Below are 16,249 nucleotides of genomic sequence, written 5' to 3'. Positions count from 1 at the left end.
CGGTCTATCTGAACAAGCCCTCTAGGTAATTCTGAGAAGTTTGCTCTAACCCTATTGGAAGTTCTAGAAAGCAGATGTTCATTATGCTTAAACTTTTCTCTGAAAAGTGGAGGACAGATGAGGTTTTCCCTTCTCCATATTATAAAAGCCAAGTTTATAGTGTTTCTGTGTGATTAAAAAAAATTCAGTCAAGTGTAACCATGTGTATTCTGTGAAGCTTTGTTAAGCTGTATTTCTCCCCATTTCAGGTCTAAGAGAGAGAAACCTTTTTTTTCAGGTGATATGTTAATTCTCACAAGATTCTAAGATTGTTAACTAATAAGACAAAACCAAAATTATATTTTTAGGAACATATCCGATCCTGGAGTATGACAGGGAACAACTCAAGAGACTTTGGAATAGCAAAAGATTTTTATAAAAAGAAATAAAAGTTAATTTCCTTTGGATATCACTAAAACAAGCTCTCTAGAATAACACTAAATGGGAAAAAATGAATTAATGGGAAAGAATGATTTCATATATATTAAATGGAAGAATGATTTTGTATACATTCAATATGTAATTCAAGACCAAATTACCTGTAGTGGGCCTGGAAAACAGCTAAGAGTGTGTGACGCCCAGTTATGAGGGGTAAAACTCATGATGGTCTGAAGTATGTCTTTACACCAAGTTCCCTGAATTGAATCAGAGCCTGTAAAAAAATCTAAACATAAACAAACAGATGTAATCCAGATATAAATGACCCACAATTCATAAATATCACAGAGAAAGTAACAATTATGTAAATCCATTGAATTTCACTGCAATACGCTCACTGCTTAGCTAGTTATATTCAGTTTAAACCTATATTCTCTTAGTTTATAAATGATTTGAATTATTACATTAGTAAAATGAACACAATTTTTGGAAAGAAGACAAAAGACATTGCAATCTTTTTTTTTTTTTTTTTTTTTAAGTAGGCTCCACACCCAGCATGGAGCCCAACATGGGACTTGAAATCATGACCCTAGGATTGAGACCTGAGCTGAGATCAAGAGTTGGACGCTTAACGGACTGAGACACCCAGGTGCTCTTGCTTTTTTTTTTAAGGTTACAGAGCACCAATGATCTAACAGTGATACAGGCCTATCACGATTGCTCATGTAGTTCACTCTGACAATGAGGTATCAGCACTTTATTGAGCCAAGGAAACAGAATTAAGAAAGTAGATATCTTTTCTAGTGGTTGAAACAGCTATAAGACTTTAACTCTCTAAATCAAGAAGGTTAATTTATGTAAAATAAGATAGTTTACACAGATGTATTTGAGGTTGCTAAATTCAATAACTATTTCTTTAAAACAGCAGTTCTCAAAGTGTGGTCTGCGGATTCTGTGGGTCCCCAATATCCTTTCAAGGATTCGATGACATCAAAACTATTAGAATAATAATACTAAGATAGTACTGATCTTTTCACTGTGTTGATATGTGTACGGATGCAGCAAAGGTAATGATAAGTAAAATTGCTGGCCCTCAGAACAATCAAACAGTGGCACCAGACTATACTAACAGCCATTGTCTTCTTCACCACACTCTCGGGCGGGGTGGGGGGAGTAGGGCGGAAGTGCCAGTTTTACTCAAGACTATTCTTGAAGTAGTGAAAAGGACTATATCCTAGCCCTTAAGTACATCTAATTTTATGTTGTGATAAAAATGGAAGTATGCATAAAGCATCCTAGCTATACACATCAAAGTATGATGGGTATTCTAAGTAAAAGTACTTGTGCAATTGTTTGAATATCGAGTTAAATCGCTTCTTGGCCTTTTGGCTAAGATCAAGTGTGGAATATCGAGTTAAATAAGCTCTTTTTTTTTTTCTTATGGAATTCCATTTTTACTTGAAAGAACATCTGACAGAAAACTACAGTTATTTGGAGTTGGGCATTAAGCAGAAATTTTCTTGAAAATTAACAAAGGGAGCCTGTTACTTCAAGGAAAACAAATGACCACATCTTTTGCCAATGATAAAATCTGACTTTTCAAGTGAAAAATCAAAATTTTGGAAAACTTGTATCCACTACTATAACCCTGATAGTTTTCTAAAACTTAACGATTTTCCTAGTGAAATTTGCAGTGAAACTAACAAATGTAATTTTATGATACTGTATAATGAAGTGTGGAAACATTTCTAAGATCTACATAACTCAGTGAACCAAAGCTTTCCAAAAACTAATTCATAGTTATAAAATATACATGAATTAAAAAAATCCATTAGGTGTGCAAAACAGACCAAAAGATTATAATGTAATAGAGTACAAAAAGTTCACTGATAGAACTTCGGATTCTACAGTGCAACTAATGTTTAAGAAACCATTACTTGTCCAATTTTGTGTGACATCAAAGAATATTGACAATTACTAGAAAAGGCCATTAAAATACTCCTCCCCTTTCCAACCTCGTACCTGTGTGGGGCCATATTTTTTTTCATTTCTAAAATAACATATTGCAATAGATGAAATGTAGAAGTAAATAGAAGATCCAGCAAAGCTTCTTTTACATCAGATATTAAAGAGAGATGCAAAAAATGTGAAACTGGTGTTTTTTCTCACTAAAGTTTTGTTCTGGAGAATATATAGTTTACTTTTCACAAAAAAATATGCCATTTATGTTAATATATAACAAGTTTATTATTTTTAAGCGAATCAAAAAATATTAAAAAAGCATCCAACTAATAATACAGTGCATATTAACTAAACTGAATTTAAATAAAAAAATTTTAAAAAGCATATATCTTAATATCTAATAAAGTAAATATTGATATAACCCATTTAATGAAAATCTTTGGGAATTTCTTTTTTTATTTTTAAGAGTATAAAGTGATCCTGAGACCAAAAACCTCAAGAACCACTACTTAAAAATGATGTAAAATGGAAACTGAAGCTCAACTCAGTTAAAATGATAGTACACAGAAGAACCTCCATTAATGATTAAAATGGTAAAGGTATTAAACAACTATTTTTTTTTTAAACAGATGAAATGGATCTTTTCAGTATGTTATCCCCTTAAAAATCAGTAGGAACACTGCATGCTCTAATTCATCTGTTTTTGTTGGTGATAACCACCACATTTATTCACTGTACCTGTTACGTGAGTTGCTCTAGCTAAGGTCAATATTAAGGCTCGGTTCAGCTCTTCAGATTCTGCGGATAGCACCGTTTTAGGATCACTCAGGAAGCGTGTGAACTGTGGCTGTACCTCTGAGCTCCCTAATGCTGTTATGAGCCTAAGTGCAGTGCTCTCAACACTGAAAGGCGGGAGAACAAAAAGAAATGAAAAAATTAAGTTGCATATAAAATTTCAGAATTTTAGAATTAAATCTAATTCTAGGTTAATTAAAATGGAAAAAAACATGCAAACTATGAATTCCTCTTCTTTGATTAAAAAAACACCCTCCTCCTTTACGTGAAAATGAGCTTTGTTTGTTTTAAAAACCTGAGGTGCCAAAAAAAACCAAACCAAAACCAAAAACAAAAAAACCGAGGTGCCAAATTTTATAGCAAAACCAAATGACATTATTTACACATTTGAAAAAGATAGCTTGTAGCTTATAGGACTAAACAATTTCACCTAGATATACAGCATTTCAAAAATTACATTTTTCAATCTGAAATATATTTTCACTTAGAGCAAAATCAAAGTGACATGATAATATAACCATAATCTGAAGTGTATTTAAATCCAACATTCTTAAGGGCTAAATTAGAACATTTTGTCAAAAGCCTTGGAAGTACTTCTCAGGCCAAAGAGCACTTGGCGAGGACTGAACTACCTCAATAACTTCCTATTTAAAAGCTGTCCTCTACTTCTGTACTGGAGATACAAGACTCTAGAAGCAGAGGAGGTTTATGACATATGAAAACAAATACTATAAAGGATTAAGTTCCCCATGTTCAACAAAGTTTCTAAGAAATCTTAAGGAAAGATCGTCATCCAAGAGCTCACCAGAGATGGAGCTGGTTCTGGTTGGTTTGTGCAACTGCGGCTAGAGTATGAAGATGGCTCAGCAGCTGCACTCTATAATGAGGCTGGATGTGGTGCATCCGGTAGCTGAACATCTCAAGAAGTGTGTGTAAGATCCCCCAGGCATGGGACTTGAAAACAGTTGGTAAAAGTTGACCTTGAGGAACAAGACAATTTAAGGCACCAATTATAAAAGCTATGAATTAAAAGCACTGAAGAAAAGTCACATGGAGTAAAATCTATATAAAGATTTGATGATGAACACACACACACACACAGACACTCTTTCCAAATTTTCTCCATTAATTTCTCCTTTAATGGTAAGGAAAAAAAAAATCTTTATCTTAATTAGAATACCAAGTTAGCTTTTTTTTTTGGCTGGAATATGACAAATGATACTCAAGTTCATCTGAAAAACTGAGACAACATATGAAAAAAAAATTACCCTTCCTCACTTCTTAGTTGTCTTTTACTTTTATAACGTTAATGTTCCCACTCTTTTGAAGTATGAGGATCATTTTTTTAATATACAAATTACATGACACCCACTCTTATTCCTTCCTCTCTCCCAAAAAAGCTGTATTCAACCCTCAATTATCTGGGAAGAAGAGTAATTATGGTTCAAATTAAAATTATGCTGTATTAGTAAAAAGCTGTAATTACCATGAATCAGAAAAACACTTCTATATTGGAAAGTATCTATTACTTAGAACTGCTAACAACTAACAGATACTATAAGCCATCTCCTGAAATGCAGGAAACCTCCTTCCCTATTGCCAGTCAGACTTAGCCCCAGGGGCAAACCAGCAAAAGAAGCACATGGGACCACACATTCCTGCATAAGAATAGGTACCATGTCTGTCTAGCTCACTGCATCCCAAACACTTAACAGAACACCTTTTTCTTATCATAACTTTAAAAGTACAACTCACTCTCCTCACTCTCACACTCTTATCCCTCTTTTTTGATTGATTTTTCTCCATAAGACTTATCATCTGACATATTCCATACTTTATTTATTTGTCTGTCCCCCTAATTAGCAGGTAATCTCTATGATGGAAGTGACATCTGCATACTATTGCATCCCCAGCACCTAAAAGAATACCTGTTGAATTAATGAATGGGTTAATGGTTATAAACACCAGAAAGTTCTGTCTTACTGATAAATCCTTTGATGCCCAAGGACTCTATCTCCATATAGACCAATAAACGACTGTAAGTTTCCACTAGGGCTGGAGCCAAGGCCACACTGGATTTTGCATGAGCAAGTTTTATCACTCTGGTAGCAATGCTATGGATAAGGCTGAGGAAAAACAAAAGAAAAGAAAAATCCTTATTTTTGACATAGAGAAGCAGTTACACTACTTATAGGGAACTTGCTATAAATCTAAACTTAGGGACGCCTGGGTGGCTCAGTCTGTTAAGTGTCTGCCTTCAGCTCAGATCATGATCCCAGGGTCCTGGGATTGAGTCCCGCATCGGGCTCTTTGCTCAGTGAAGAGCCTGCTTCTCCCTCTGCCTGCTATTCCCCTTGCTTGTGCACTCACTCTCACGCTCTCTCTCTCTCTCTCACTATATCTCTCGTTCTGACAAATAAATAAAAAAAATCTTCAGAAAAAATCTAAACTTAAATACATGAATGCATGAGCTCCATTTTAATCATTTAAGTTGTACAGGACACTTGGTGGTGATGCAGTGTACAACCTGAGACTAATTCTGGTTTCCATGGTGCTTTCAATGCACATCAGGATCCCTCTGCATATGGAAAAGCAAAATTTGGGTATGACTCTAAGAACACACTTGAATTAAAGGGCGCCTGGGTGGCTCAGTTGGTTTAGTGACTGCCTTCGGCTCAGGTCATGATCCCGGAGTCCCGGGATCGAGTCCCACATCGGGCTCCCTGCTCAGCGGGGGGTCTGCTTCTCCCTCTGACCCTCTTCCCTCTCGTACTCTCTCTCATTCTCTCTCTCTCAAATAAATGAAATCTTTTAAAAAAAAAAAGACTAAAACACACAAAAACCAAAAACAAACCCCAAACTAATTTAAACAAAAAGAGCCATGTATGGTTTTAGTCTGTTTTTCTTTTTCAAGTATGTAACAAACTATTTCAGAAATTAAATGACTTTCATCAGAGAATTACTTAAAAAAAAATCACTGCTAAGATCCAAATGTTGGGTTCTAACAGGGTTTTCCTCAACTCTGTCACACAAGCAGGTAAAGTACATGTATAATGCTATGACAATGTTTACCATTAGAAAAAGAGCATGGCTCTTCTAGAACTGATGTCCCACAGATACATTCTCCTTTACCTACATAGTGTCTGAACTCTGAGCCAATACTTAAAGAGCTAAAGACTAGAAATGAAAATCTGGATTTCTATCCCTTCTCAAAAAAATTTAGAAGATCTAGCTATACTAGTCTACATTCTTACATGATAGAAATTAGCTAAAATGGCGGCACCATGAGGTAAGCCCTGCATGCTTCATTCAGCCTCAATCTCTTCTAGATACACATACTTGCATGTGCATGAACACCTGATGCTCTTTCACTCAGCAGCATGTGGCACTCACATTGTCAGCTTGGCTCCTAGGGGTACCTGAGGTTCTAGAATCACAACCAACAGAGCCATTCCCATCTTTTTAGAAACTATGCAAAATGTCAATTCTAAAAGCATCCCTATTTATTATCAATATAGTACAGGCATTATAATTTTCATATCCCTGGACTCAGCAATTTACCTTCAGCAAATTATTTAATAAAAATGTATTATAGATAGGTGCAAATACAGCCTTAAAAGCAGTTTTCATAGCCATCATTATACTAAGACACTGCGAATAATTCATGTCCAACAATGTGGAACTGGCTAAATAAACATATATAGCCACACAAAAGACTTCTTTATAGAAATTAAAACAGATGTTTTTAAAAAAACACTAGACTGAAAGAGGTGTTTGATCAATTATTATGGGGAAAAGGTGGTTATAAAAGAGTATTGCAGGGCGCCTGAGTGGCTCAGTTGATTAAGCGTCCGCCTTCTGCTCAGGTCCTGATCTCAACATCCTGGGATCAAATCCCTCATCCGCTCCCTGCTCAGAGGGGAGTCTACTTCTCCTTCTCTCTGCCCCTCCTCCCACTGATCTCGCTCTCTCTCTCTCCAATAAACAAATAAAATCTTAAAAAAAAAAAAACTATTGCAGTAAGAATCCATTTTGTTAAAAGAAAAATCCCAACCCATAAATGCATATATTTATACACAGAAAAAAAGTCTCAGAACATACACCAAAAAATTTTACAATGCTTATTTCTCAATATTTTCTTGAGGTTTATTTGTACACTCTAGAATTCCTGTAATACCACTTTTGGGACGCCTGGGTGGCTCAGTCGGTTAAATGTCTGCCTTCAGCTCAGGTCACAATCCCGGGGTCCTGGGATTGAGCCCCGTATAGGGCTCCTTGCTCAGTGGGGAGTCTGCTTCTCCCTCTGCCTGCCGCTCCCTCTGCCCCTCCCCCTGGTCATGTGTGCGCTGTCTCTCAAATAAACAAAACCTTAAAAAAATAAGTAAATATCATTTTTGTAATAAAATAAACCTAATCATTTTTTTAAAAAATGTACCTGACCATAAAACACACACACAATCATGAAATAAAGCCTATACTACACTGATGTCAATTCCCTGACACAGGAGCAAATAAATAAAAAGAACATACCTCATTTTGGCATGAACTGTCAGTGAATCTAGGAGGTTCATGGGTAAGGGAGTAATAGATGCTGAAGCCAAGCAGCTCGTTCCAGGAAGAGGTACTCTCATAATTCCATTTCCATAAATTGTTTCTACCAGAGCTCCCATGGGTAATGTAAAACATTCTGAATTTGTAGAGTATGCATTACACAGCAGGGCAATCTTATAGTCATTCATCTGTAAACTTTTATTTCTAAGACTCTGCTGTAGGAACCTAAAATTTCAAGTACCATTAAACAGTAAACAATGCAAATAATTTCCAGAACATTAACTCTGTGCTTCAAAAAACATTTAATTTCATGAAATGATTTACTAATACTATCTTTACTCCTACAGGTATGACAGTTTCTGCCCAAAATGTAGAGTGGAAACATAGAAAAGTTTGAGCAGCCTTTCAAAAAGAACTTAAGTAATCACAGGTTATCAATTAATGGATATTTGTTAAGTATTACTAAATACACAGCACTAGGATTCAAATAATGAAGAAATAACTCAAGAATTCATGACCTTGGTTTCTATTTATTATCTATCTGGTTAAACACAACAATGTGGCTTCATTATAGATGTCACTGTGAAAAGATGATTAAGGAATGTCTTATAAGGAATGTCCACTTTCACTTCACAAGTGAAATGTGAAGTCCACCTACCCTACAGTCTCCTATGAAGAGATTTGGCAGTCCCTGGCAGAAGTTCTAGGTGGGAAGTTCAGGTTTTCCTAACACCCTATCTAAAGCCAAGTCTATCTAACAAGGCAATCTTCTCTGAGTAATCACAGCTCTGTAAACGGTGTAAGGGAGCACACCAGCCAGAGCAGCTCAAATAATCCTGGCTGCCCAGGGAGTGAAGACATCTGTCAGATCACTCTCAACTCCTGAGTACTTAAGAAATTTTGAAACATTTTCACATGCTTTTGGAAAATAAGAACTTTAATTAAGGTAAAACATGTAAAAGCAAAAATTAGACCTGGAAATTAAATAAATATATATATATCTGCAAACACATAAAAATTTTCTAGTTGTTTTCTGATACAGGTATTGGTCAGTTTTCCTTGGCAGGCCATTACACATTAAATATTCACCTTTACCCCCAGTGGGTGTGGGGAGATTTCCATATTTCATACAAAAACTGAGACCAAGAGTAGCCTACAATACACTACTTATTAATTAAAAAAATTAACTTAACCTACAAATTACTTACTCATGGTGAAGCTTTAGGGAATGAGGTATTGGAATCTGTAGCTTGGAGTTGTCATTTTGGGCTTTTCTATTGAGATGAATCCAAATGCAAGTCATCGCAAAGGCATGAGTTGACTGGGGTTTGTTAATATCGGGAACTGGGATATACTGGAAAATAACAATATGCATATTATAGGAAAGAGAAGAATTAACTAATTCTGTGTATTCTAATAAATACGTATTCTAATAATCCATTATTGATATACCTCTTTTTAAAATATCCTTTAACTTCAATTGTTCTTTGACTATTCAATAATACAAATCAGAAGATCTAACAGCTATAAAATAATGAAACTATTACAAGATTATTTTTCCTTGCCAAGAAATTAACAGAAATTCACAGATGCTTGGTTGAGTTTTTCCTACTGTCACGAGGCATTCACAATCATTTAAAATTATTCTTTAAAAAAAAAACATGAAATTTTACTGAATGTGAGGAATATGCTGAAAACGCAGAATTTCTAAAAGTCACATATATGCTTTTCAAGAACATCTAACAAGAAATATACAGTCTAAATAAGTACTATTAAAAAATAAGTACTAATAATATACATCATCACACATATACATATATTATATGCTGATGGGGGAAATGACGTGGATGTCTGGAATTTGCTTTAAAATTGTCTAGTGTTGGGCTCCTGGGTGGCTCAGTTGGTTAGGCAACTGCCTTTGGCTCAGGTCATGATCCTGGAGTCCCGGGATCGAGTCCCACATCGGGCTCCCTGCTCGGCAGGGAGTCTGCTTCTTCCTCTGACCCTCCTCCCTCTCATGCTCTCTGTCTCTCATTCTCTCTCTCGCAAATAAATAAAATCTTAAAAAAAAAAAACTTGATATAAAAAATAAAAAAATAGAAATAAAATTGTCTAGTGTTAAGAAAAAAGATGAGTGGAAAGATGAAGCAAGGATGTTTCTTAAAACTACAATGAGATATCCCCTCACATCTATCAGAATGGCTAAACTCAAAAACACAAGAAACAAGCGTCGGCAAGGATGTGGAGAAAAAGGAACACTCTTGCACTGTTGGTGGGATTGCACTCTGGTGCAGTCACTATGGAAAACAGTATGGAGTTTCCTCAGAAAGTTAAAAATAGAACTACCCTACGATCCAGTAATTGAATGCACTACTGGGTATAAAAACACAAATTCAAAGGGACACATGCACCCCTATGCTTACTGCAGCATTATCTATAATAGCCAAATTATGGAAACAGCTCGTGTCCATCAAGAGATGAATGAATAAGATATGGTGTGTGTGTGTGTGTGTGTGTGTGTGTGTGTGTGTGTGTGTGTGTGTGTGTGTGTGTGTGTGTGTGTGTGTGTGTATACACATGATGGAAAATTACTGTCATAAAAATGAAATCTTGCCATTTACAACAACATGGATAGAGCTACAGAGTATAATGTTGAGCGAAGTAAATCAGTCAGAGAAAGACAAATAACATATGTGTGGAATTTAAGAAACGAAACAACTGAGCAAAGAAAAAAAAAATGAGAGAGAAACAAACCAAGAAATACTCTTACCTACAGAGAACAAACAGATGGTTACCAGAGGGGAGGCGGGTGAGAGGATGGGTGAAAGAGGTGATGGGGATTAAACAGTATACTTATCATGATGAGCATTGAGTAATGTATAGAATTGTTGAATCATTGTATTATACACCTGAAACTAATAAAAAACTTAAAAAAATATTTCTTGGTGATGAGTACATAGGAGTTTATTTTTCTATTCACTCTACCTTTTTTGTGCATTAAAAATTTCCGTAACAAAATGTATTTTTAAAAATGGCAATCATCAATATATACCATATTTTACTCAAATACTCATATAATGAAATAGGGGGAACACAATTGGCAAACAAACAAAAGATATTAACAGATACTAATGTTATTTGGTCAGTCAATGATGTGTATAGATTAAAACAGCTTAATGCTTTTAAAAATTGTAAACCTATTTAGAACGTAGAGAAAGAGCTTGCTATACAAGATGTTCAATTTTAAGAGATAAACCAGAAATAATCTAGTTCAATTTCTTCACTTCACATATGAGTAAACTAACGTCAAGAGGGACTGATGTCCTTCCCAATTTATGGTTAGTCACAGAATTGGGAAAGAACTCAGGTTTTCAGCTTCCAAATCCAATGATCTTTCCACAAAATCACACTAAACATAAATTAGACATAATCCATTCATCACACTGTTAACTATTTTATAAAACTTACTTCTTTTTCTGGATATAGAAGGTCAAAGAGCTTCATGACAGGGAGAAAATCAGCTAGTGCATTTTTCTGAATACTTCCAGAAATGAATTGCAGGAGAACCCACATTAGATGATCTCTGCCTTTAATCAGTCCTCGCCCTGCTAACTGTAAAAGATGTTTAAATACACATCTACACAGCTGGTTAAAGAGATGGATATAGTAAAGTTTAAAGAAAAACAAAACAAAACAAAAAACCAGGAGAAACCCTGTTCTCCAAAAGTTAGCATCTAACTTTGGCATTTACAAAATACTTAGTCTCAACTCAAGACACACCAAGCAAAGCTTTTTAAATTATTTTAATATTCTACATTTATGTTTCCTCCGTGACCCACAAAACAGCTATGCATATCAAAATTTAAATATTTTAAAACATAACTAGGTTGCCTATGTATGCAAGAGAATCAAGTTTAATATGAGATAATTTGTTAAAATATCTCATCAAAACACAAGGAATACTTCATGATACCAAAAGGATTTTTTTTTTTTTTTTAATTTAAAATCTTCAAGGGACGCCTGGGTGGCTCAGTCGGTTAAGTGTCTGCTTTCGGCTCAGGTCATGATCCCAGGGTCCTGGGATCAAGCCCCACGTTGGGCTCCCTGCTCAGAGGGAAGCCTGCTTCTCCCTCTCCCACTCCCCCTGCTTGTGTTCCCTCTCTTGCTGTGTCTCTCTCTGTCAAATAAATAAAAAATAAAATCTTTAAAAAAATAAAAATAAAATAAAATCTTCAAGAAGTTGTTATCAAAAAACACTTCTGGTTTCCTGCAAATTATAACAGCCATTGATTAATGGTGGTGGGGGTGGCAGTGGGGGTCATTGGCGGTTGGAAGGATTTTAACAAGGCTTACAAAAAAGTTTCCCCCAAATAATCCATGTTGTAGAGATACTACAAATATAACAACATTTATTTCCATTCAATGTGTCTAAAATCTTATGATAAAACCAACTCTTCCACAGACATACTCTTCTACTTGTAGTCCCTGTTTTGGATTCATTGTCCCACTTTTTCATTCACTGCCAAAAGAGAAACCAGTGAGTGATCCTAGACTCCTGTTTTTCCCTCTGTTACCTATCCAGGGGCAAGTCCTATTCTCAGCATACCTGTCTCAGTATACCTGGTCTTGGGTTCCTCCTCTGTTCTGGTTTGGGCCGTCAGCATCTTCCACCCAGATCATTGCAAAGGCTCCCTTACCAATTTCCTTGCCTCTGATTTTGGCCCCTTCCATCTCTTTATGTCACCATCTTCCTACATGTGGCAATTAGCAGTAATTTTTCCCACTTTTATATGATGATGTCATTTCCCTCCTCATTTGCCTCCCAAAGAGGATCTAAACGCCTTAGAACAAACAGTTGGCCATATAAAGTTTCCCCTGTCTGGTCTTGCCTTCTTGCCTTCCTGATCTCACCAACATGTTCCTGTTTATATTTTTCTTTCCAGTTCCCACACATATTTATCCTTTTCCAAATGATCACGTTATTGCAATGGGAACACTTTCTTATTTTCTCCTCTTGGCAAATTTCTACTTGTCCTTCAAGTGCTAGCTTCAAGATCTCTTTGATAAAGCCATTCCTGATGTCTTGAATAGGGACTATTCTCCTTCATACCTACTGCAGGAAAACACGCTTCCATTATGTGAACTATTAAATTATAATCAAATTGTTTACTCCTGTATCTTCCCAATAGTAAGGAGCTCCTTGAGGGTACCCCAGTGCCTTCTCATTTTGTATCCCCTGGTCCTTGCACTATGAATATATGGAATGAATGACTGAAACCAATATTTACAGTGACAAGAAAGTGTAAAGTTTAGAAACCATAAAAGCACCGCACAAAACAGAAATTAGGGCTAAGAACTTCTGTCATGGCTGAAATCACTAGGCAATGTCCATACCAGTCTAAAACATACTAATTAACAGGTGAAGTGGCTCTGATGAAAGATTTAGTACTTACCTTCTGATGAAGAGAAAGGACCATGTGTGGAAAACTTGCAAACTGGAAAAGCACAAAGAAAATGAGCTGACTTGAGAGATGCTGCCACAGGAGTTGGCTTGTTCCGCCGTCGTCAAACTTCTCCTCAGTCTCGGACCGCTCCATGGCATAAACCACCAGATCCACCAACTGGTCCTCCAGCACAGGGCAGCGCTGTTTGTGCTGTAGGGCAGAGATTAGATACAGTATTCCAAAAGCCTCCCGGTTAGTTTTAGAAGTTACCGGTTAATGGGCATTAATTGTAACAAGAGGCTGAGAAGCATGGAATGAAGTTGAACTTAGAAAGTTAAGGTTAGATTTAGTCTATTAAAGCTGCATCATGTTACATTATCATAGAGGATGAGTTCCATAAAAAAATTACTTTTCAGATCTCAGGGAAAACAGACTAAGTCTTATTAACTTCTGGCTTTCACTACACACGTCATTGTTTCAATTTGACAAGGGGCACTGCACAGTAGAAAATTTTGTTATTTATCTTTTGAAAAAAGGTAATTTAAAAAGCATATGAAATGAGGATAGCAGTATTAATTTTGCATTCTAACTCAAAATATAAAAACCCTGAATCTCCAAGAATCAAATATTGTGATGAGAGCAAACAAAGCAGAGAGAATCTATGTATTTTAAAGTAACCACCACAAATTTATACTAACTTTACATACAGAGGTATATCTAAATAGCTGCCAGATTACTCAGTATCTGTTTTTCAATGTGTGTTATTGATCCTGATACTGAAATGGAAACTTCCTCTACAAAAACACTGATCTCAAAGTTAATCTCTGCTCTTCCTTCTTAGAAGCCAAACATAATGCAGCTTTAATTTTAAATTAGACTATTTTAAAATCTAAAACAAGAAAAAGAATTGAATTTAAACACTAAAAATGAAAATGCAACTTCCCTTTCTAGAGGCAAAAAGATTTATGCTTTTAAAAGTGATTTAAAAAATATATACTTTTACCAAAAGAAATATGTTAAGCCATATTTTAAGCCATTTTCATATTTCTTTTATAAAATATGTTATATGACTTAACGGCCAAGCAGTTGGAAGCCTTTCTAGTGAATACAAATGCTTTCCCTCTAAACTTTAGACATGATTATTAGTCTTTTGCCATGAAAAAGGGATATGATTTCTTTAAATTTAGGGGAAAAATGCAAAATGGGGACGGATTTGGAAAAAAACAAAACATAATGAGTAGCATCCCCTCTTTTGCATGCTCTTTGCCAGCTCCAAACTTGTAAAGCTCCAATATAGCTGCACTTTCTTAAAGCATGCAAATAAAACAAACATCTATCCAAAACAGTAAGCATCAATGGTTGTTTCATAGTTTTTCCAAAAACACAATGCCATGATCACAGTTCAACCACATTACAGGTTTACAAATAGCAATAGTAACACCACCAGTTGAGACTACAGTACTTTCCCTCCAAATGTAATTATCATTATGAAGCAGAGCAAAGTGCAACAGACAACACTACAAACTATTTCTTAAATCAGCATGCAAAACTACTGTGTACAGGGCTTGAAATTCACTAGTTCTGCCAACCACCAACAACCTAAGAAATGTGTCAGACAACACAAATTTAGAGTGAAATCATTCAAAGTATACAAGAGTCAGAAAAATTTGTGAAAAGAAGTAAAGCCAGGATTTCCAGTAGGAATTTTTCATTAGTGATGGGAATTTGCTTCTAGTTTGGAAACTAACCAATTTGTCATCTATTCCTCCAGCCACAATGGTCTTCCATTAGTCCACTTCAGGAAAAAAGAACTAAATAAAATTGGTTTTTAGCACCTGAGTCATTTTGGAATTTCCCTTTTTAGTGTTAGCTATTTATTTAAAAAAAAACTAGATTTTTACCTACATATCTTTAACTGTGTTGTAATGGTCATATAGGTAATGATTTAAAGAGGAAAACCAAAAATATTAAGATTTTGACAAAGTAAGAACTGGGAAATTTACAGTTAAAGCTGATGATCTTTCAATACATACCACGACTCAAATTACCTCTAAATCTTCTGTTAAGAATTACATTAGTCTAGAATCTCTATGGTATCCAATGCCCTGGTGTCTGAGTGTGACAGAACATCTATCAGGATTAACTCCATGTTTCCCAGGTGTTTTGGTTAAAGCCAAGGATATTTCTCAAACTGATTTTGGGGATAGCTTAGTTCCTTTGTTTATTTGCCAATTTTATTAATATCAGAAAAAAAAAAAAAGAAAAAACCCCACCGAAATATAAAATGATGTGTTAACTACTTGAGAAAAAGTTTAGCTTTAGTTTTCATTACTAAAAAATAAGTACATTAAAATTAATATTCTCCACCATGTAGATTATTTTACAAAGTGGAATAAATATAAATTTGTAAAGCAGTTTAATAATCTGATAAAGATTAATTATCAATCACGAGGCTATGGTAATTTGGTAAGCCACTGGATGCTTTGTCTATGGCTATTTACAATGTGCTTTCTGAAAGCTTTTGTAAATTTAAGTCTTCAAGAAATAGGCATGTAAGTCAAATTAGCTAGTTTACATCATATCTATATGCATATTTAGTTAAAACCTGTTTAAACAGTAAGAATCTAAGTTCAATATTTTAACAACTTAATTTCTGCATAGTAGCTCAAACTGCACTGGAAACTTACTTAACTTTAAGCTTTGGTAAAAGCTGAAAATGAGGCACAAGGCATTAACAGAAACACTAGCATTAACATCTACTCATGCCCGATTCTTTCCCACCACTATTTCAAATGGCAAATGGTAATGCTTTTCAGTCTAAATAACCATATCCTATATTAAGTGGCCCCTGACAATTCTGATGTAACAGTTCTGGTACTGCTTTTGTTGTAAAATTTTAACATATTGTAGTTAGGTGGACTTGTTAATTTCAAATCATTATTTCAGTGCTAGAAATCAATTTTAGAGCAATAGCTATTCAGGACAAGTTGGGAAGAGAAATCCCTTTGTATGCCATTTATCATATTCTCTGCCAATCAGAATTGGAGCCCTATGCCAGTTAATACCACTTTCAATGGTGC

General features: G+C 35.3%; 1 protein-coding gene and 1 pseudogene across 4 annotated transcripts in view; one reads left to right on the top strand and one right to left on the bottom strand.

Moving 5' to 3' along the window:
• Positions 1–16,249, bottom strand: part of MED23 (mediator complex subunit 23) — a 41,647-nt gene that overhangs the window by 13,013 nt on the left and 12,385 nt on the right. For all 4 annotated transcript variants that reach the window (XM_027602360.1, XM_027602362.1, XM_027602359.2 and 1 more), the window contains 8 exons: positions 13,179–13,379; positions 11,194–11,337; positions 8,934–9,079; positions 7,705–7,950; positions 5,158–5,300; positions 3,980–4,154; positions 3,118–3,281; positions 579–703 (listed from right to left, as the gene is read on the bottom strand). In XM_027602360.1, coding sequence (XP_027458161.1) covers positions 579–703; positions 3,118–3,281; positions 3,980–4,154; positions 5,158–5,300; positions 7,705–7,950; positions 8,934–9,079; positions 11,194–11,337; positions 13,179–13,379 — 1,344 coding nt within the window. The remainder of the gene's footprint in view (positions 1–578; positions 704–3,117; positions 3,282–3,979; positions 4,155–5,157; positions 5,301–7,704; positions 7,951–8,933; positions 9,080–11,193; positions 11,338–13,178; positions 13,380–16,249) is intronic.
• Positions 1,787–1,927, top strand: LOC113928202 (annotated as a pseudogene).

Source organism: Zalophus californianus, chromosome 7, assembly GCF_009762305.2.
Source record: "Zalophus californianus isolate mZalCal1 chromosome 7, mZalCal1.pri.v2, whole genome shotgun sequence".
Classification (NCBI taxonomy): Eukaryota; Metazoa; Chordata; class Mammalia; order Carnivora; family Otariidae; genus Zalophus; species Zalophus californianus.
Note: the sequence above shows the minus strand (reverse complement) of the source record. Positions and strands in the feature narration are given on the sequence as shown.